General features: G+C 38.4%; 1 protein-coding gene across 5 annotated transcripts in view; it reads right to left on the bottom strand.

Annotated features, from left to right (window-relative positions):
* The window catches only part of PRDM2 (PR/SET domain 2), a 68,963-nt gene extending 47,220 nt beyond the window's left edge, over positions 1–21,743 (bottom strand). For 2 of the 5 annotated variants that reach the window (XM_055798717.1, XM_055798718.1), the window contains exons 1-4: positions 21,464–21,743; positions 13,824–13,897; positions 4,439–4,556; positions 3,092–3,195 (exon numbers count right to left, since the gene is read on the bottom strand). In XM_055798717.1, coding sequence (XP_055654692.1) covers positions 3,092–3,195; positions 4,439–4,556; positions 13,824–13,832 — 231 coding nt within the window. In that variant the 5' untranslated portion in view covers positions 13,833–13,897; positions 21,464–21,743. The remainder of the gene's footprint in view (positions 1–3,091; positions 3,196–4,438; positions 4,557–13,823; positions 13,898–21,463) is intronic. The other 3 variants (XM_055798720.1, XM_055798719.1, XM_055798722.1) reach the window with 3 other exon arrangements.
* Between the last annotated feature and the right edge of the window lie 1,265 nt (positions 21,744–23,008).

A 23,008-nucleotide genomic window follows, 5' to 3' on the forward strand; every position in this document is an offset into this window, starting at 1 on the left:
AGCCATAAGAGGTTTACTTTTACTATCTGATCAACTGAGAAAAGTAACTATATAGAAACATTTGCTTTATTTGGAAAGATAAAGGAAAGCACAATTTATATCTAATCTTTTTTCAGAGTATTAAAGAAAATCTTAACCTTTCAGAAATCTTGTGATTACCCTAAAAAATTGACCATGTTCCAAGATGCTGTGTAAATTCTTTGGTTTCCATTCTTGGAGAAAAATTTAACGCCTACTCCTGTTTTACATTTCACGACAGCTTGCAATAAAGCAAGGTTACTGACATCTTCAGTATTTTCTGATGACAGGCAACTCTGCTTTTCTTTCAAGACATGTTATGCATCTCCCACTCTTCTTATCATAATACAAGTCAGCTGTCTGTAAGAGCAAGCAGTGGATGCTATGTATTTTTTTTTTTCCCAACCCGAGAACACACCACTTTGGCAATAGGAACTATCATTCTTCAGTTACTTTGTCTCAGAACACCGGCATACTAACAGGTACACAATGTCTCAGAAGCACTGGGCAGCTCACAGATTTTTTAGAAAAACAAAAAAGGAAAAAATATGTGCAATTTGATTACATATTATTTACTTGTTTCCTTTTGCTTAAGTCTTTCAAAATCAGTGTCTGCCTAGAAGAGCTCTTTTCAAAAACCCAGCCTCCCTAGCTCACTACCCCCTGCAACATTCACTGCACTATTGCACGTAAGAAATAAACTAAAATTCCGATTTCACCATAACTTTCCCACTCTAATATTGTAGCTTTTTATTGTTTCTGATACTTACTTTACAAGTAATTCTAAGTTTTTTCAAACCGTTTTACTTTTTCATTTTCAAGCACATTTCTACAACAGCTTAAAACATGAACCATTTCATAAATTTGATTCTTTTTGTATTGATGTACTGTTAGTTTAATGAAATAGAATTTTATCAATAAAGGTAAAGCCTCAATAAAGATACCAAAATCATCTTAGTTTCCTTCCAAGCAAAAAGAAAATATCTTCCTTACTTAAACTATTCCAGCATGGACTTCATCAGCTGACTGTTAAAATAATGTTCATCAGCACACACAGCCCTTGCAACATGAAAGCATAAACAGCTTCACAGATCAAGACTGTAAAAGCAATCCTTTTGGTTAAAATGGTAGAAAGGAGCAGAACAATGCTGTGCAAGAGTTATCAGGTATGGAATATATAGCAAAACATAATACTTTATTACTTTTTTATATATTACTTTATTATGTTATTGGACAAAATTAAATACTTCGCTACTTTTCAGTTAAAGCTTCCGATTTTTAAAACATTGTTTAAAAGCCTTGTGCACTTTGAAAAAGGAAATAGCTCTATTGCAACTTTAAGCAATTCCTGCAAACCCCAGTGAAGATCCTTCATCACAGCTGTGCCAGGCATTCTGACGGAGCTGGCACTTCCCTCAGCTTTCAGTCACCTGCCGTCATTGCCCTGTCTATGGCTTTTCTCCGACAGAAAATGGAAATATGTTCAAGCCTCTGTTTCTCTCCTGAGACACAAAACTCCTCTTTTTCAGAATGATCCTCTAGCATGACAATTTATAATTATTAACATTGACTGGAGATGCCAGCTTTTCGAAGGCTTACTTTTTTTGTCAGATCAACTTCACTGAAGAAACTAACAGGGTTCTTGTGGAAAAGGTTGTTCTAGTTGGAGGTCCATATACCTAACTACTCCCACACACCACCATCCTTTTACAAACCGTATTTTCTAAGATTCTGGAGCAGTTTCAGATATCAGCATATGGGGCCAACTGTCGTGGTCTCATTTCAGCTGCTTTTTTTCTAATTCCAAAATCAGTATTAAAGCAGGACACAATTACTCTGAAATCTAGCAGGGGTTCCCATTATTACCTGCATTGCAAACTACAAAACAGCTTGTTCAGGACTATCATTTCTCAACATAAATTTAAAAAAACATTAAGATATGTCCACTGAGAACATTCATAATCAAGCACGGAGAAAAACAATTGCAAGGTCAATAATTGACTTAACTGATTCAATCTCACTAACTGTTCTTGTACCAGATCAAAATTGGAGATACCTTATGCAGTGGAGTTTGTGATAATATTAGCTCAATGCAACAAACACTATACTTTAATGCTTTACTATTTTCCTGAATGTGAATTTGCATTTATGCAAAATTGATCTAGGTCAATTCATCTGATACACATACAGAACTATCCAGTGGTTTATGCAGTTTAGTTTCTGCAGGCCAGGGGGCAGAAGGATGACTGCTATCAGTACCTTTAGCCTAAAAAATCTGTAAACTAACAAGTTCTGTTCCAGAACATGCTACATCACAGTTCTTCCATTCGTCCCCTCCCTGACCATCCATTTTGCTAAAGCCATTTGCTGTGTGTGTCTTCAGAAGGACTGAAGAAGTCTTTGTAAGTAGTTACGAACTGTCTTAACAGCAGCAAGATAGGATTCAACTCCAGATTAAGACACCTACATTTTTAAATTACATAATATCCAACGTCTTATGACGATCAGTGAAGCTTTAAGAACTATTCAGCTGTCCAGACAGTATTTGCTTTAAGGCAAGCCCAAACACAAGCAGCACAAGAAATACTGCAGCAGTTGAGAATTTTTATAAAAAAACCCAAAAGCAAAACCAATTCCCATAATAAAGCTGTTTTGCAAAAAACTAAATGAGGAGGAGTGCTGTGGCTTTTTAAAGAGATTCCACATCCTTCTAATTTCTCTCATTTCATAAGCAGTTGACAGTATTCAGTTGCAGAAGGGATTCACTCGGGGTTCAAGCCAACAAAGCAAAGCTTTATCAGCAATAGGCTCTTAAGGGGAGGTGTGATCCAGAGATATATATCAGAAAATTAATACAGCAATTTCAACTAATGCCAATAGTTTGAAGCTTTGTAACTCAGAATGATTGCTCAATCCAAGTATCTGTAAATAACTATTTGCAATTGTCATCATAGCTAGATGGCAATTATTTCACATCATGTCTATTTCTAAAACCTCCGGAAAAATTAAAGGCTAAAGACAAAATATTGACCTAGTGACAGACACCTTTTTCCATTTATAAACTATATCTTACCTCCCACATGTATACATTGCTCTTAACTTGAGATCTTTTTTTCTTGTCACCAACAAATGGTCCGAACTTCTTGCCTTTTAAAATTGATTTTGTTGCCCAGACACCTGAAGAGACACGTATCAGTAGTTAAAACTAATCTGTTATCTCAAGCAAATCTTCTACTCACAATTCATATTCCTTAAGACCATTTTATATGTGTCTATCTTAGATTGGGGAGCATCCTACAACATTAAGATCACAATAAGGGAACTGAAGTTTACTAAAATGAATTCAAAAATCCTCTCCCCAAAACTCACTTCAGTCACGAAAGGTTTAAGTATTTACCTGGTTTCATTCTTTACTCACAGGCTATTGTAGCTCTGAAGACAAACAACCTGGATTTTTCCTGTACTTCAGGTGATACTCAAAACAGCACAAGAGCGTGACAGGTTTTACATTGTGAGGTCCCGGATTTCAGCTGTTCTGTGACTAAACATGTTACTAAATCAAAAATCCTATTTGCTTTCTCTGAAACAATGCCAGGCAAATGAAGCCCTCACAAAATCTGTGATTAATAGTATATTTTGAAGAAAAAAAACATTTAGGACTGCTTAACACACGTGCATCTGCCTGCAAGTTTATTGACAAGACTTAACAGAACTGAAAATGGGCAGCTGCATTTCACATTTTATAGCATGAAAACTAAGAACAGATTGACAAATCATTGCAAATTAAACCGGACATCTCATTCAGAACATGCTAGATCAGGTTCATACTAGAAAAGCTTAACCTTGCTCCAAGGAGCTCACAACCTGTTACTAATGCATCTATTGTCAGGCTTACTCCTCAAAACCTGCAATTCTGACTTCCACCAAAAAGTTCTTCCATGTTAAATTGACAAAGCCGCCAAGTATTTTGAACACATGAGAGAAACAACACTTCGCTCCATACAGCGGCTTTCAAGTCTGCACTGAAACCATTCTAATAAACTTTTTATACTGACTGGATAGTGAGATACAGCATTCTAAAGAGAGACAACAGTAAGATAGTTACAAAAAACAAAACTGTAACAGTGAAAGTGCCATAAGTGAAAACACAGCAGTGAAGCAACATATCAGAATTTTCACAACCTAATCTGTTTGCACCCTGGTCCACCTCTGACCCCAATTCTGATGTTCTAGAAACATCACCTTGGGATGCTGGAGAAACTTAGAAGTCGTCCACTCTTTCCAACAGAAATTATTTCAGCTACATGCACGAGACACCATCTCTATCCAGCACAGGAGGGCACTACGTTTTCACAGCAACTGTAATTTATATGAGCTAGTGTAAAAATCTTCATTTTCTTTTCACAGTTGTAGCACTCACCAAGCCGTGTCTTGTCAACAGCAGATGGGAAGAGCCTCACGTCCTCAGGAAGCCCCCTAAGCACATGCTCAGGTACATCATCTAAGGTCTCCACAGCGACAGTAGGCGCAGTTGTGTTCTACAAGTCAAAAAGCCAGAAGGGCCAATACTATTAACAAATAAAAACATTAGCACAAGAGATGATCAACCGATGCGACCTACAAAAACTCCCGACTTGAAATGGAAGTAAAATTTCCAAATTGCCATTTCAGCTAGGGTCCCCTCCATCAACATGCTAATGTAGAAGTATCTTTTTATCAGAACACTCAAGTTTTCACTATTTTTTTTCATTACACTTGTTTGTGCTTTAATGCAGAACTCTAAGACCACATTACATATATGTAAAACACCGATAAAGTTGCTGTAATTGTTCTTTCACATTAGTTAATGGATGCATTCTGACTACAAGCTGTATACAGTGAGTAAACCTAACTGAAATGGGTTTCATGTAGGCCATTTGCTATTTCATTTGTTTTCCCTGGCCTCTCCTTAAAAACAAATTCAAAAGCCTCCCCTGAGTCACTTGGAGAATACAGCTAAAGGTATCATCCATCCTTTTCCTGTCTGAATATGACTCACCTGGCAGCACTACTAGATTACACTTAAAGATGAATGAACAGAAAAGTACTGTGAAAATATCTGTATTTTTCAGGATACAGTTTTCATGAGAGTTCAGGCTTAGTGTTAAGGCTCTGAAACTGCTCATTAATATGGTAACCTAAAACTTCTATGGAACGGTTTTCAGTTGCATTATTTTCACTGATCACTTATGCCATGAGAAACTACATTTAACAAGTAATTAGGTCAGTAACACCATTGTTACATGCTACGTTATGTTGAGACAACATTCCTTTGTACCTTTTCTAATTAAAGTTCTTCCTAATTTTAGATAAAATACCTTGTAAGGTTGATCGATCTGCCTAGTCTGTTATGCTGAGATGACTTTCTTTAAAAAAGTATTACATAAGCATTCACTGAAACAGTCCTAAAGTTTTAATGGCTATGAGTTATAACTATAAAAATCTCAGTTCCTTAAACATTCTACTGAAGCATTAGAATTACTCTGATTACACAACATATTTGTAAGCAATATGTTTAATTCTGTTTTTAAACCAGACAACTCAAATTTTTTAAAAAATCGTGCAGCATGAATACATACCAGCTCTTACATAACCTGCCTGGAAAGTCTAATTTAATTAAAAGAGGTAGATCGATTTTTCATTTAAATTACAGACAGCTACAATAGACCTAATCTAACATCAGAAAAGAATAGGTCTGAATAAGTCACAAAAGGTTTTCATTATTTTACATTTCAGCTGTATACTAGATTTTAAATACAGTCTCTACCACTACAAAATGTTTCTGACTCCTTCTGAAAGACTAGCATATTTAAAAGCAAAACATGATGCTTTTAGTAGAAATCTTTGTTGGCTATGTACTTTTTGAATACCAAATAGTGATGAGAGAAGTTGTTTCAAGTGTTTCAGGACCTACACATCATTTGTCCAAATTATACTATTGAAACATGTTACTGGCAATTAAAGCCAAGAGAGGCAAGTGAACTGCCATACCAGGATACACGGATTGAAACAGTATGCAGCATAACAGCCAGAACACAGGGAGAACAGGAGGTTTTTTTCATTTTAGTTCATAACCATCCTACTGACAATTTTTTAAAATCCTGGGGTTCCTACAAAGAATAAGACAGTAAAAGCCCCTAAACCAGAGGTATAACGCAAATTAATACTGCACGAAGGTGACAACCTCATTCCATTACCTTTTCTTAATACCTAGACACTCATCTTCTGAAAATTCTGTTTCAAAATGCAAAACAAATGTGGATCAGATCAAACCAACCTGCTTGAGCCAGCCGAGCAGTTTCCCCACTACGGCCCTCAGCAAGTAAATTTCACTAAAGGTGAGTAAAATCATATAGATTTGATCAGATTGGCTTCAGATGCACAGCGCTTAGCTTATCTTTACCATAATTGACAGCATTAATGAAAAGCATCACTGGAAAAACATTCCTATTTTATCAACCATCCACTGACTTAACATAAACATCTGTCTATAAAAAGTAATGGTGACACTCAACATAATGTACTCACACAATTCTAAGCATTTTCCATTTTCTATGTACCCTTCAATCCTTTGAAGTGAAAACTGAGATCTACTGCAATTTTCCTGAACATTATTTGTGTTTATAATGAAAGCTACCTGGTATTGCAGCCTAGAGTATAAGGACACCTCAAAGTTTCAAAACAAAAGGGCAATTCCAGCTCCACCACAGCACTTACAGTCTGAGGTCCAGACTCACTCGTGCAGCCTTCCATTTGCGTTTTGTCAATCATTTCCTAAACATGCACATAGAAGTTCAAACGAAACAACTGTGTATGCCTCTGTGCATAAAGGAATGAATGATGTAAAGTTTCAGTAACAGGAATAACTTGCCTAGAAACACACAAGTGATGACTGTGGAAATACAGTGCAAAGCCAGAACATCAGCTACCCACCACACAGAGTATAATTTCACATATATTAGTAATTCTTTTCTTCCCCTTTTCAAATTATGACTTCCAGGCATACTCAGTCTTATCAGTCCCCAAAGCACAATCTAAAATAGTTTCTGTATTGCCTTACATGAAAACGTATCACTTGTGAGAAAGACTAAATGGTAACTTAAAGAGAAAACCATAAAGTTCTGAGAAGTGCATACAGTTCACAAAAAATTACTTGGTGTACTTACTGAACTGAGGATGTTGCAGTAAACTAACTACTTCAATGTACATACTAGAGCTTGCACTTGGGTTACACCATCTACTCTGCCACGAACACAGATATCACAGAATCACCGCACGGGCAGGGCTGGAAGGGCCCCCTGGAGATCATCCAGCCCAAGCCCCTGCTGAAGCAGGTTCCCCTACAGCAGGTTGCAGTCTCATGTCCAGCCAGGTTTTGAACCTCTCTGGGCAGCCCATCCCAGCGCTCCATCACCCTCACAGTACAGAAGTTTTTCCTCACATCCAGACGGAGCCTCCTGTGCTGCAGTTTGTGCCCGCTGCCCCTGGCTGCACCACTGAAAAGAGCCCGGCCCCGGCCTCTTGGTGCTCGCCCTCAAGAGATTTGTAGACACTGGTCAAGATCCTCTCTCAGCCTTCTCTTCTCCAGGCTGAACAGCCCAGCTCTCGCAGCCTTTCCTCCTCAGGGAGATGCTCCAGTCCCCTCCTCATCCTTGTAGCCTCCGCCGGACCCTCTCCAGTGGTTCCCCGTCCCTCTTGAACGGGGGAGCCCAGACGTGGTTGGTCAGGCATGATTTCCCCTTGGTGAATGACATTCTCTTCCTCCACTGGCTTTGAGATGACCTCCAGGAAGAGCTGTTCCATCACCTTCCAAGGGATGGAGGGCAGGCTGACTGGCCTGCAGTTTCCTGGGTCCTCCTCCTTGCCCTTTCTGAAGGCCCAAGTGATGCTGGTTTGTCGTATACCCTTTACTACCCAGTACTGAAAGTCATGTGGACAGAGCCAAGCAGGAGACTAGTGATGTGCATAAGACCCTTATGGTAGAGTAGCTGACATGATGAAGCTTGTATTTTAATACACTTCGCAGAGCTACTACTGGGTCTATTACTGTCTTTCTACTGCTCTATTTGCAACCTGAAACCATGTAATTCCACTGCAAAGATTGAAGTTAAAGTATCTGCATGTCAAGTTTACTGCTCTGCAACAGAGTAAGTAAAAAACAGCTTTTAGAGAGAATGAAGGGGTTTAAATAATGACATAAAAGTTATTATTTCAGTATCCTAAATGTTAATCATAATTCCTAAATAAATCAACAGCTCAGAATCCTTAGCCAGCAGGTTATAATTAATATAAAAGACTAAGTTATTTTTCTATTAAAGTTCGAAAGGCAATAGAAAGCTAATAAATTATTTATGAATGTCTAGTAAGCGATTAGTTCCATTTTAAGGAGCCTACAAGCTTCAATAGGCTGCCTGTACTATTATTCATACTATTATTTGTATAACACAACAGAAAATGCTACTTACACTTGTCATTAAACAACTAGCTCTCTACTACCTAATTATAATCAACAAACCACTGATAAAAGTGACTGGTATTTCAAAGCTACAAGCATGCACGGTTTCCCATAAAATCTGTCCATATTATGAAAGAATTGTGTGTGCTGAGAACTAGGCATATATTGAACCACGTGCCACAGCCCTAAAAAAAGTACCTGCCCTCTAACATCAAACTTCAATCGTTCTGGTCAGAAACAAATACCGACGGTGATGGCAGTAAATAATAGGAAGGATGTTACACTTAAGCTCTGAACAAGCTTTAGGAGGGGTTAAACTGAGAAATAACAACTTGGGCAACACTACGCTTGTCCAAGTAAACCCTGACTTTATGGAAATTATTCTTGCTTTTACATATAACCTTAAAACAAAGATATGATAGAAGTTTTCATATACTGAGTAATACTTGGAGCCTTTTCCACTGAGCACTTACGAAGTATGTTATGCTGAAAGTTTAATGGAAATGTATTTTAAAATACATCTCCATATGCTATGAAATTTAAGAATTTAATCTCTGAAGTAGAACAGAGAAAGCTGCTCAACCTTTTCTATTTAGCACCCACTCTTTGTGAGGGTGCTATGTTAGGCAATTTTTCTCCGTATTTATGAATGTGACTTGCTGAGTTAAGTTACAAGAACATGTCTTCTGCCAGCTTTAAGAGCAACAATGAGAAAAATGGTAAAACTGGAGTCGCAGCAAGGTTATTCTATCGCTGCCTTGATAAGCCCTAACAGCTGCACAGACACATCCTAGAGAGCTATATGTAGGGGAGAAAGACCCCCAAATTGGAAACCATGGAAGGAACAGAATGCCAGAAATCTCTTCCCATCCAAGAGAGTGAAGAGACTGGGGGCAGGGGAGGGGGAATCTTTATTCTTTAGTTATAATAGCTGAAGCCTATTCAATGCAGAGCAAAGTTCTATTTTGCTCTTCCAACAATTCACAAGACAAAACAGTGATGAAAGAAGTCTGATTTTCAGACATCTGCTACCCTTGAACTGATACCCATGAAGCCATGTCTCATCAAACGAAAAAGAAAAATGTTCTCAGCATATCAAAGAAACCTAAATATTTTTCCAGTACATTTCCCCATGATTTCATTAGGGAATAACGAAGCCTATTTTTCATAGTGGTTTCTAACAAACTGCATATCAGCATAGATGAGGGGGACCACAGAGAATAAACAATACAGCCATCGGAACGATGAAAAACAAGTTTCAAGCTAACAAAAGTAGGGTGGCTCTATAGCTGGGTTTTATTTGGAGGTTTGGCTTGTTTGGGGTTTTTTTGGGTTTGGGTTTTTTGAGGTTTTTTTGGGTTTGGGGTTTTTTTGGGGTTTTTTTTTTGTTTGGTTTTTTTTTTTTTTTTTTTCAACCACAGCTAGATGAGCAGTTAAAAATCTCAAACCTGCAAATAAATTTTAACCCACCAAAACTTTAAAAATCAGAGTCAATTGATTTAAGACAGAAGTGTCCAGCACTGTGTTATATCCTCTGATGTGTCTGGCATATTCGTTAATAGTCACACCTCCTTTTATCCATAAATATTCCAAAAACATTCTATCATTTTAAAAGTTATATTTGTATGGAGTAATATACAATCAGAACTTTATTTTGCGTGTACCTACATAAATCAAAGACTAGCAGCTACATTCAGAGAATACAACACTCAGACTCATTTGACACCTGTCATATTAATGGAACCAGAAAATTGGCTATGGTCTAGTACATAACAATACATTTCACACCTCAAACGAATGGTAATAAGTAACCAAATACTAAACAGTAAAATAAACAACAATTTAGTTCAGTCAAATCAGTGCAATTTCATTTTATTTGCAATCTAAATGTAGCAACTTAAAATATTTTCCAGATCACAACTTGTCCTCAAGGAATGTCTGTCTACCAAAAAAAGAAATACTGTATTTCAATCATTTTTCCACCAACACAGAACAATCACATTCAAATTTATTTTTCTGTCTAAAAATTCACCTCTTGATAAGGACAGCATACTGGTGCATTTCCTACAGCCAACTTTACATTTAACTGAAGACTTAATACAGTATTCTTCACTCACTCCCAGGCAGCAATGTTGAATACAAAAGCACTTGAAGCTTATTTCACTTTTAAGCTTCTTACTCTGAAGTTCATCAAAAATATTACATGGCTAGCATTCATATTAGCTGGGGTGAAATGACTTAAGAGCAACGGCAAAAAAATTAGCTGAGGGCTGAAGGGGTTCCTTTAACTGAAACTATCTTTTCCTGGTTCATTGAATTCAGAATCCAGTGACTTTGACAGCACCTTTCACCACACTGATTAAGCAGTGTTTCACACCACTTTCAATATAATTGTACCTATGTACCAATTAGACTATAATGTTACAAGCAGTATTTGAGCAGAGTAGAAACAGCACCTGCAACAAGATGTTTACAGATGATCAGAGATTAGGGTGAAAAGGAAAAAAAAATAATCCTGAACTGTGTGAAGAATGACAAACAGTATCATGTTTTGGTGGAAATAAGACTAAGACAAACGAAAAGATAAAGGAAAGGATACCATTGAAGAGAGGGGGACACGGCAGGAAAGTTCGAAGAGGTAGTGGTGAAAAGGACATGAAGTGACTAAGGAAAACTGCTGACACAAACAGCCAGCTAGTGTAAGAAAGGTAAACCAGAAGCAGGAACAACTCTGCTTGTCCAAGGACCTTGTTTGGCTACCCCTCTTTGCCACAATTTCACTGTGTGTGCTTGAAAATTAAAGGCATATCAGAAATATTTTAAATAATCATTGAAAAACTCAGAAGAAACAGGGGGAAGGAGATTTGGAACAAGTGCAGGTGTAATTTGTTAACATATGCCTCACGATTTTTTTAAATAACTGCCCATGCAGTTTTCCAGGTAGCACACAACCTTCTTCCTGCTCTATCTTAATGCAGTCTGAGATGCAATAAATGCTACCAATCAAAACCCCATGTTCGCATGGGTTTTTCAAAATAAATTATTCAGCATATTCTGACAAAGTAGTTTACATAGTAAAGGAAGATGTCTTTTTAAAACAGATAGAGAATGCACACTGTCTATCCTGTGACAGCCATCTTCCAAGAAACCCCAAAATATTAATTTCAGCAACAGCTGTTTGGCAGTTTTTTGTTACTCCTCCTCCTGCTGCCTACAAGATGACCATATCAAAGGTTTTCCTTCACTACTTCAAGATTCCTATGGGATAAACAATAAAACAAAATCTTTTTGTACAAACCAAATTAAGAATAGCCCAATTAGTTTCAGCGTCACTGAAGTCACATCAAAAGCAGAGATAAGCAGAATGCAAGAAATGAGATAACAGAACACTTGAAAGACGTTTGGCATCATGCAAAAACATTTCTTATACAGACCTGGCACTACAACTTGTCAACAGTGAATGAAATGACAAGGGCGCTGCTAGAAAAAAACACCACAGGGTTGATGATAAATACACACTTGATATGAATGGTAGTTGAACAATAAAAAGCCGTATGAGCTCTGCACACTCTGAAAACTAAATGTGAAAGCCAGAAGCACCAAGGACTCTAAGCTATTGTAAGTATTCTCAGAGGCAGGGTCACCTCGTTATTTAATTGTAAGATGACATACATCACAGCACTGCATAAACAATATTAGCAGTTCCAATAAGAAAGATTACTTTGTTTTCATACAGCACAGAAATCTTACTTAATTCTAGAAACAGTTCAGGGGCGAGGGATCACAAGAACAGGACGCAGGGAGATATGGACACACAAATGAAATGCTAAGGCAACAGCCAATGATAACAATTACAGATCAGGATCTACAGCTTTCAGAACTTTAGCACAATCCCAAGATTATCATAACGTCTAACGAAGCGGGATTGTTACTCAAGCAGACAGAGCAACTGTTCACTTCATGCCACTGAGCACATTCAAAACAAACCTCAGAGGTTAAAAAATGTTAAGTCTCAAGAGAAATAAATCATGAAGCAATAGATAACCAAGCTACCCCAAACTAGACTACTAATGCTTAGAAGTGTGCAAATGTAAATGTCATTTGCATTATACAGATGATAATTTATATTTGTGTATAGGTATCGTATAAATATGTATTTTAACAATACGTATTTCAAGGCTCTAATAAAGATTATATTTTGCTTTTCACTTTTAAAATATGCACATACATATTGAAAATTTTTTACTTTAAATCAAAGGAAAAAAGCAACAAGAAACATCCCACCAACCCATTTCACACTGTAATTATTTATATTATATATATACTTCTACAGCTTCAGTGAAAACATACTTCAGCAAGATGCTAACTGTATTCAATTCAAAACTGCTGAAGATCAAATAAGGGCATAAAGGGAAATAAAAGCACACATTAGATATAGGTATCAATAAAAAAAGTATACAAAGCATTTTACAAGACTCTGTACCGTGGTTGTTTTTGGCTAAGAAAGCTTCTGATCATAGCTGCCTTTTTTAGCAAATTAAAAATGGCATTCCTTCAGTTAATATCCTACATTCACACTCCCATGCCAAAGGGACATCATAAGACCATCCAAAAGAGAAGCACTTATGAGAAAAGTTTAAGGCGACATACGCTTTTCCTGTAAGTATCTTTAAGTAATACAATTGTGCATGACAAACAACCAGATGGATAATTCCTACTTGGATAGACAAATGTAAAATAAAATCATGTACACCTGGCACTGATTAAAACAACACCCTCCAATCAGGATATTCTTGCATCAATATAGTAGAGTACCGCAGCACAAGAGAAATGCGCTTTCTCGGTCTTTTCACTTGATGCTAGGAAATACGTAGGGTTCCAGGAAAGTGTGAAACTTCCTGATCAATCAGTTTGTGTGACACATTGTTCACTGGACATTTGAAATGGCAAAGTGGTTAAAAACAAACAAAAAAAAAGGAAGTCTTCAATTTTCAAGCCACTTTTATAAGGAGCTGAGTTATTACCAAAAGCCTCAGGTTGAAATAGATTTTTCTGGAGAGGTGTTCTTATAAGAGGCGCCAGCAGTAATAACTTACATGTTGCTAAAGGGAATTCACACACAAAAAACTTAAATCCATGAAATAAAATAAATCTTACAAGCATACACATTGTGGCAAGGAGGATTATGAAATTTAATCGCACTGAAGACTTTAAAGAACATTTCTTTTTTAGTGGATTATTTACTTTTCTTATTAATAATTAACTGTTCTAACACCTAGGTATTTTGATAAAGTCTTACTTTTATACTCACCTGATTCATTTTGAATTCCTGTTGTGTTCTGAAAAGATACACACAACAAAGAAACTCCTGTGATTACATGAGCCCTAAAAAGAAAAACAGACAATTGTAACACGTACCTACCTACAAGTTTACATTGAATTGAAAGTACACACAGACCTCTAGTTTCTCTTCCTAAAGTGTTTGTCACAAAGGAGCACAATGCTTTGTAAAAACATCTGCTCCAAGCTACAGTTTTGTTGTTATAGCTCCGATGTATATATTTAATCGCAAGACGGGTATCCATCATTAATCTTTCTCCCAGTTCTAAATGATGATGCAGCAGAAATGAGCTCAAGTATGATTGTTTTCAAAAACAAGTTAGCTTGTTTGAGACTGAGTATTTTTAAGATCTCTAGCAGTCAGATCTCTTTAAAATTTAGTATCAAAGCATTATGAAAGACCTTAAGTGGTTTTCAAATTAACAAAATGCATGCATCTGAGTTTCTACTCTCCCATATCAGAAATAGGAAATCCTTTAAACTGAGCCTTTCATTAACATATTTTATTACACTAATGCATTTGGCGTTCTTGTTTAACAGAAGCCTGAGATTTCAAAATGTTTCAAACAAAAAAATCCTAGTTCAAGCAGTCATCAAATTTGGAAACTCATGACAACACAGAAGTTATCAGAATGATGCTGTATCTGAGAGTCTAGACTAATCAACTCAATTTTTTTTTTTTTTAATACACACAAAAAAGCATTATTGCAAGTTACATTGGAAACTACCCTTCCTGGTGTCACCCAGAATTTCCAATAAACACACACCCTTTTTGGGGGGTTAACCGGTGCCTAATCACTTAAAGCTCTTTATTCAAGTACTGCTATTTCTTCCCTGTCTTTGGTTTTCTTATTATAGCAATGAACCACTGGTTTTTTGCTAAGTACTTTGTATAAATACTAACATGTAATATAAACTACATTGAAGCAAAATATACTCCCAATAAATACTCAAAAAAAATTCATATAATCCTTCACATCCTTGCACTGTAAGAATTCTTAATGCTGCGTAACAATGAAAATACTTCCCAGTGTCATACAAATGTTGCATTGCTTAAGAAATTTGTAAGAAAAACAAAAACACCCTTGAAAAGGATATTTATGTTGTATACAGCCCTTCCAGGATTAACTCCTTTGGTTCTAATATTTCCCTATCACATGAGCATTTAGACCAAGAGCTGAAACGTTTGTATTTCAGTTCCACTTTTGCAACTTGTTCTGTGGGATTTAGTTTGCCAGCAAAGACCAGCTACGGGATGAGGAGCTCCATCTGAACAGCTTTAAACATCTGAAGAAAAGCACTCCTTTTGGAATGTACTTTTACAACTTTCTAACTTATTTCAGTACATCTGCCAAATACAAATCAATTCCTAGGAATGATGCATTCCAAGCAATTAATTTCTAGAATTTCCTCTACTGAGAGAGAATATATGTGACACCAAGAAACTACCAAGCAGTCAGGAATGCTCCACAGGTTTCATTGCGAGTTACAGTCGCTCCTGAGACTGTTAAATCTTGCCATGACAGTAACGTCCCTTCGGCTCTACATTTCTCATGCACTAGCACACAGTTGTTTCTCATGCATCTTCCACACACCCTTTACTTCCCTCAGCCTTGATTTTCCTTCCTGACAAACATGATTTCTACTTCAGACATTTTTACACAAGTGCTTTAGGCAAATGGTTTCTGAAATTCGAGGCACAGACTGCCTGTCATCTGCTGAAAGTGGCCTTAGCACTTGGAAATGCTGATTAAGGAAAAGTAAAAACTGGAGTCAGTATAAACTTCTGTAGTTGAGGTGAGGCCGGAATAGCAGAAAAATCCAGTGCTCTTATTCATTGTTCATTGGGACAATACACACACAATGTCAATTTATACATGAAATGTTTTGGATAGCAAGAGAGGCATCAAAACATTTCCTAGTGTGAAAAACAACTTATTTTTAGCAACAAATGTCTTGGTTTTCCATACTTGGCTACAACACGAAAGACAACTATTCACATAAAGGCAACAAAAGCACAAACCTTTTATTGGCATGATTTTAAAGTGCACCCTGATGAGCTGTTATGGCTGTAGCATATGAGTGTAAGTGGTTATTGTCTCCAGCTGCCTATTTCTACCTTCTCTCCTCCCTCTCACTGAAGATTATCAGTCCCTCAATGACAAGGGCTTAACTGTTCACATAACCATTTTCTATCATGGTTCTGAAAAGTGATTTAGAAAACCTAAGAAGCGCACATACCTTACACTGTGGTAAATGACAGTCATCTGAAGCATATATGTCATTTTCAACACTGGCTACAAGAGGAAGGCATTTAGCCCAGAACTCTAGCTGTGTAAAGACAATGAAGACTTAAAGCACTGTCTTACAGAAACAAACATCCAACACCATCACTACTAAACATAAAGAATTTGAGAGACAGCAAGTAAATATCAATTAAGTGATGGGATGAAGGGATCAATCCTAAAGGAAAGTCCTACCAAGCTGAGAAGTTCCTCTAAGCTGAGCTTTCTTACCAGAGTTGTTAAATAAATCTGTGAAAATTTTGAAAAGTCAACACTTTTTTTTTTTTACTTTGTTTCGTTTAAGTAGTAAAAATACACTTTTATTGCATTTCACATACTAATTCAAAACTATTTTGCTTAGAATTAAAATTGTTTTCAAAGAATTTTGAAAACAAAAACTAAGCCTGGTATTTTCACAAATTTTATAAATGCTTTATTCAGCTTTTACAGAACTGGCTATATCCAAACCTCTCAAGGGTATTTCTTCAGAGAAAATGACAAATTTTAACATACTGATGTCCTTAAACATTCACATAACACAGTTTAGTTAGATTCCTAACAGACGGCACATTACTCTATACCCTTTCAGCTGCAAGCAACCAGAGAAACCAGTTACCACAAAATGCAGTTACATGAGAAATTAAGCTACAGTAAACCAAAAGCTTCAGCTATTTGTAAAGCTATTAGCTTAAAACATACATTTAATCTTAGAATTTTATTCCTGCAGTTCTGACAAGTTACACGTATGAACTCTCTAACTGAAAAAATGCCTGAAAATATTTCCCCATTTTTCCTTTCTCCATGTTACCTGTTTTATTAACAATGAACTCAACTATATGGAAAGCAAGATTAATAGCACTGGGCAGGGGGACAGGGATGATGATGGGGCGTGGGGGACACACAATTGTACACAGACTTACGTACAGTCACTAGCTTTCTTTCTGCCTAAATGAAACCTTGGAAAGACAAGGTATCCGTACCACTAGATTTGGGGTTTAACTTTTAGTACATAAAGTTCAACAAAACCAAGAAAATATTAAACAAATTCTCAACTGCTGCACAAATATTAGTTCCCTGTATGATCAATGACTACCAACACTGTACTTACTCTTGTCACTGCAAGCACGAACAAGCTTTCACTTCCTACATTAATGACTTTCTTAGCTACACACACAGTGAAGTCCAATGCAAGTTTTTCCAGGAAAGCCCCAAAGGAAATGATACTGCTCTGATTTGTCATTAGGGGAATTGTGATATATTAATTTAAAAGAAGTGATAATGACCACATTAAATCAGTTTTAAGGTTAGCAACAGTCTACAACGGTGTTAGTACTTTGAAAAAGTCACATCAGAAGCTCCATCAAAAGAGAGGCAACAACTATTTCAATTCAACCTTTCCTCAAAACTCAAGAACATCCAGCTGCATCTATCGAAGACCTCAATATTGTTAATTACATCTACCACAGTAAACTCTGAAGATTCACTGAAGTCCCTAAGAAAAGATAAAGGTTCTATGCCAAACATGACGCACACTCACCAGTACAGTAACCTGAATTTTAATTGATTTCCAGAAAACATTGCCAAGCCATATTTATTTCAAACCACTACCTACCACTGTTTATCTTGTGAGTACAAAAATACTGTGTACTTTCTCAAACCATTAAAGCATCCAGGAAACAAACACATGAGAAGATGACGTACTGCATCACATAATCTTAAGAGTTTCAGAAAAGTATATTTAGAAAGGCTCACTGTTAGGCAACAAATAATATTTATTTGGATAGGAATATACAAGGCATTCATATTTACAGCAACACCGTAGTCATGTTAAAATTAAATGCTTGAAACAAAAAATATTTTTACCTTATTTCTGAATTCTACACTTAATTTTAAATATTCCTTTACAAAAAATACAAGTTACTGGGAATAAAGTTTGCAAACAAGAGCAAGTAATTTTGTACAAAACCAATATTACAGATGATCTTTTTCAAACTGATTCAAATGGTACTTCTAGTATGCATTCCCAGGTTTTACTGAATAGTCTATCTTCTGATTTTATAAGCTACTTTTATCGCTTCTGTATGTGGGGTGTTTTGGTTTGTGTTTTTTTAAATTCCAGAAGCAAAACTTACGTTGGAAGAGAATGTTGCTTCCAATTCAGAGAAAAGAAAAACCAGGTATAAGACTATCAATCCTATTTTGGAAGCTAAAAACGGGACATGCATTATGTTACTGCTCTGATGAAAACACGTTCGTTACAGAACAAAACCTGAAAGTCTCAAGTCTGCTTTCCTAATGACCACGGTTTCAGGCAGGGATACTGCAGTGCTATTTTTTGTTTATTTTTTAGTTGAAGCACATTATATTTTATTATTTTTTTATCATCAGGATATTTACATTTTTTCAGTTCAATACTGAAATACTCTAACCCACAAAATTTCCAAGTATTAGGTGAAACAAAGCTTATAAAATAAAATTAAGTTCATGTTAACTCTGAAATATTAAAATAAGTATTTGATGGAAACAAGAAGCACTAGCTATGGGCATTTAGTTGCACATACATTTTCGGTTACTCAAGACTGCTAGAATAATAATGGAGAAAAAAAATGGGCAAACAATTATTTTCTGAACACCAAAATCTTCCATTAAGAAAACAAGGCTTTGCTTACTGCCATGTAACCAAAATAAACTGTTACACCTTAGAAAAGTTTATTCAGATAACCAAGAAACCACCAACACAAAAATAAAACCCAAGTTTATTAATTAAACAGCAAGTAGTCGGGAGAAGTCAACAAAAAATAGCAAGTCTCTAACAACTGCAAATATACAGAAGTACCATTCCAATCTTCACACATAAGTACACTTTTAATTCTACTTGCACAGACAGTAAATGCAAATGAAAAATTCCTCAGAGAAGTATATTGCTGATTTCCTACTACGTGAAGAAGTCCTATCAGTCATTTCTTTTTACAATGCAGGACTCAGTCTCCCACTTTTGACTACAGGCATGTCTGATACAGAGGCAGAGAAGAAATAATACAATCAGAGAAAACACAGTGGTAGAAGAAATTATTTCATGGAGGGGGGGGAGTCACTAAGTATCAGGATAGTATCTGCCCTTTCACATGCTAACAAGTTCAACAGCAAATATATTGCAGTACTTTAAAAACGTATGCCAACGCAGATATCCAGTATTTATGAACTCCAGCTGTTTATAAATCCCTGATTAAAAAAAATACAACTAGCAGTCTCCAGTCTCCACCAGTAAGCAAGGGACTCATGATGATCAAGGTACTATTGCTGTAAGCCATAGACTAATTTATTGGGGTTTTTTCTGGTTGAGATCCTCATTTCAGAGGTCTTGCAGGCACACTGCAAATAAACTGTCAACTGGATACCAATGATACAGAAGTTACCACACTGATCACCACTAAACCTCTCTGAACTTCTGTTTTCAACAGCCAGCCGCCTAGTAAGTAACAATATTGAGAAGTCCTTTTTATATACCATTACTTGTTTACCCCTAAGGATCAAGGCTTTTAAGCAAAACAGTGAAATGGGGACATCACTGCATTTGGAGGATTCAAGAGCCATTTTAGTTTTTACAGAAAAACAATTGCTCACTTTGACTTTCTGCTTTACTTCCCTGCCATTTTCAAGCAAATATTCAAGTAGAAAAATAAGGGCGAGTTACACAAATGTACATAAGTATACTTCAGCGTCCTTCCCCCATCTTCCATGCCACTCTGGCAGGCTGTTCTTCAGACCTCCATATATACACTAAACAGGCATCAATTCAGGAACCTCCCAACACCTTACTCATCATAGCATTTCTACCCAAGATATTTTACCCAGAATGATGATTTGTCTTTTATTTAACATAACTAGGGTTTTACTATAGGTGAAATTTGGCCTCATTTTTACAGTCTATGCCATGGGCAGACAGGCTGGTGAGACACTGCTGCCCTCACCAATCTGCATTGCTTTAAAACCAAGAGGTACTACTACTACCTGGTTCTCGTTGCTGTCTCTGCAAGTGCAGTAGTTGTTTCGTTTGTTAAAAGTTACTCCCCTCATCTACCAATGACGCAGTTCTCTGTCTGCAGAGTGCCCATGCTATCACTGATTCACCATCACATGTTTCAACCGCTGGAAGAGTGGAGGCCTGTCTGTAACACGGAGAGCATTTCTGAATTCTTAACGGGCACATCATTTTTATTAGAATGTGGCAAGTGTCAAAAGGCAGCAACATAGTAATTACATACTACACTGCTGTACATCTCCAGTCCTCCTAATCTACTTAGTGCGTGTGAATAAACTGAAAAAGACTTTTGCATCCAAGTAACACACCCGAAGTCAAGAGCACAGACTGGGAACAGCAAACCGGAGCAGCACAGAGATGCAAGCAGCCCTGTTGTTTCCAAGAGCTGCCCACTGTTGATTACTCAAACGGAACATTAAAAAAAATACTTCTCTTGCCACCGAATCATCAGATAGCAGGTGCAAACCACATCACCTTCCCTTCCTTCCTCAGCAGCTGAGAACAATTTGAAGTTTTCTTTACTAGCACAAAATGGAAATTTTGCTGCTTCATATGAATTTGAAACCACTACAAACTTTATACTAGACTTCAGCTACGTGCTGGCACACGAGCCATCAGTGCCGCTACACACACTGCACTGGCTCCAGACACGCACGTACTTGAAGACACTTCTCGAGTGGTCCTAAACACACGTTCTCCTGCTCACCCCAAACATACGTCCCCACGCTACCACTGCGCCATCATGAAGAAACCTCCGATTTCCATGACACGGCCTAGGAAGGACGTTCCCCGTGAGGAAACCAACCCTGACATGCCCCCCTGCGAGGCACCCTGCCGCCAGCCCTCGGGCGCGCAGCTCGCCCACACGCCGGCAGGAACACTGCAGCGTGTCCCACCGGCGGGCTGGCCAAGGCCGCAGGGTTCCACTTCACCGGCTGACGCCTCCCGGGCAGCGCCTGCCAGACAAACACCTGGGAAAGCTGCACGCTCCACCGAACGGCCCCTGCGGCCCCCCAGAGCGCCTCTCTCCCTCAGGCTCCCGCGGCTTCGCGCTCCCTCCTCGCACCTGCGGCCGCCACCTTCCCGTGGGCACCCCGGGCGGCTCCACCCCCGAAGGAGGCTGCTCTGCGGGCCGGGCCGCCGCCGCCGTCCCCTCCTCCCGCGCCGGGCCCCCTGGCAGCCGCGCCCCCGGCTCTGCCCACCGCCCCACGGCCCGGCCCGCCCTCCGGCGCGGCGGCTCCCGCGGGCAGCACACGGTGGGACCCGCCGCCTCCTCCTCCTCACCTGCGCCGCTGCCGCCTGCGGCCCGGCTGGGAGCGGCGCGGAGCGGCCTCAGCTCCGGCACCGTTCGGGCGCCATTTTGTCTCCAGCCTCGGAAGTGACGTTGGGGGGAGGCCAGCGGGCAGGTCCCCCCGCCGCGGGACCCCCTCCAGAGCGGGGCCGCCCCCCGCCCCGCCGCTTCACGCCCGGTGTTGCCCCGAGCCCCCCTCAGCCCATCCCGCCTGCCGGAGCCGGCCCCTGCACCGCGGCCTCCAGCCACCGCCCTCATCCCAGACAATGAGCTGTGCAGACGAGCAGGTTCTCTTTCCCTATTTATTTAATTTTTCCCCGTCTGTTTTTCTTATTTTCGTAGTCACGCAGCTCCTCAGGGAGGTGGTTTTATCGCCGGTGACTGAAAACGTACAATAAAATCGGCGGCTGAGGGGAAATTACTTGACGACCTGGAGGGGAAGAGCCTGGCTGGCCCCTGGGGCTGTTTCCCGGGCTGGCACTGGCGGCTCTGACCCGTTTGTGCTGTCCCGTGCAAACCGAACCGCACTGTAATTCCTGAGCAAGTACCTGAGAGGAAAAAAACCCAAACCAACCACGAAACACAGGCACCTCCTGGGGGATATTTGTGTTTGTGTTGCAAGGCTAACAGTGTCTCCCTTTCTTTAATTTGTAGAGCAAAATAATTTTCTCTCACTTGAGTTTTGTATGTGTAATACTCTGAAGGAGATGTAATCCTCCTGGACTACGATTTATTTTTTTTTTTTTTAACAGGGAAATGTTAAGAATTTGTCATTTTTCCTCAGAGAAAAACGCCCTGCCTGAAACTCATGGATGCAAGGCATTAATACAGTTAAAGGTCTAAAGTTCAGAAATATTTTTCATTTCTTTATTTGGTTTTCATGTTCATTGTGCATGTACACCAAGGAGTAACATTAAAGCTTATCGATAACCTTGGGCACCCAAAGCACACACAATAGTACCAGGGCAGAGGAATCCCGTTCCATGAAGCTATCCTCAGCAAGTAACCAACTAAACCACCTGGCTACCCACTCTAGTCAAACTGAAGCTTTTTAAAACATTCTACCATACTTCCAACAAACATAACTACAAAGATAGCCTTTCAAGCAAGGAAAACGCACACTCTGAAGCTACATTTGAATACCTCTGTGGTAGTGCTTAACTCTGCCAGGCGACAGCGGACTGAAAACCAACATGACTCAGTGGTCTTCACCACTGGAATACTCACTTTATATTTTAAAGTTTTGCTTCGGTATACCAAAATCAGCTTTGAAACTTCTGATTTTAACAGTAACAAATCCTCACATAAATATGTTTAAACTACTTAAACTTATTAGGCTAAATTAATTTATTTATGATTTAACTGTATCATTTAATTTTATAAGCAGACTAATTATACCTGTGTAAGTTTGGGGCTATTTAAAAAAGAAACAAGGCTCCATTTTACATGTTAGAGCCTTATAACAGAGAAAAAGAAAACAGAACAAGTTATAACTTTCCTTTACCTAACATATTTATAGCTGTAGAAAAAGTTTCCAA

Source organism: Falco peregrinus, chromosome 3, assembly GCF_023634155.1.
Source record: "Falco peregrinus isolate bFalPer1 chromosome 3, bFalPer1.pri, whole genome shotgun sequence".
Lineage (NCBI taxonomy): Eukaryota > Metazoa > Chordata > Aves > Falconiformes > Falconidae > Falco > Falco peregrinus.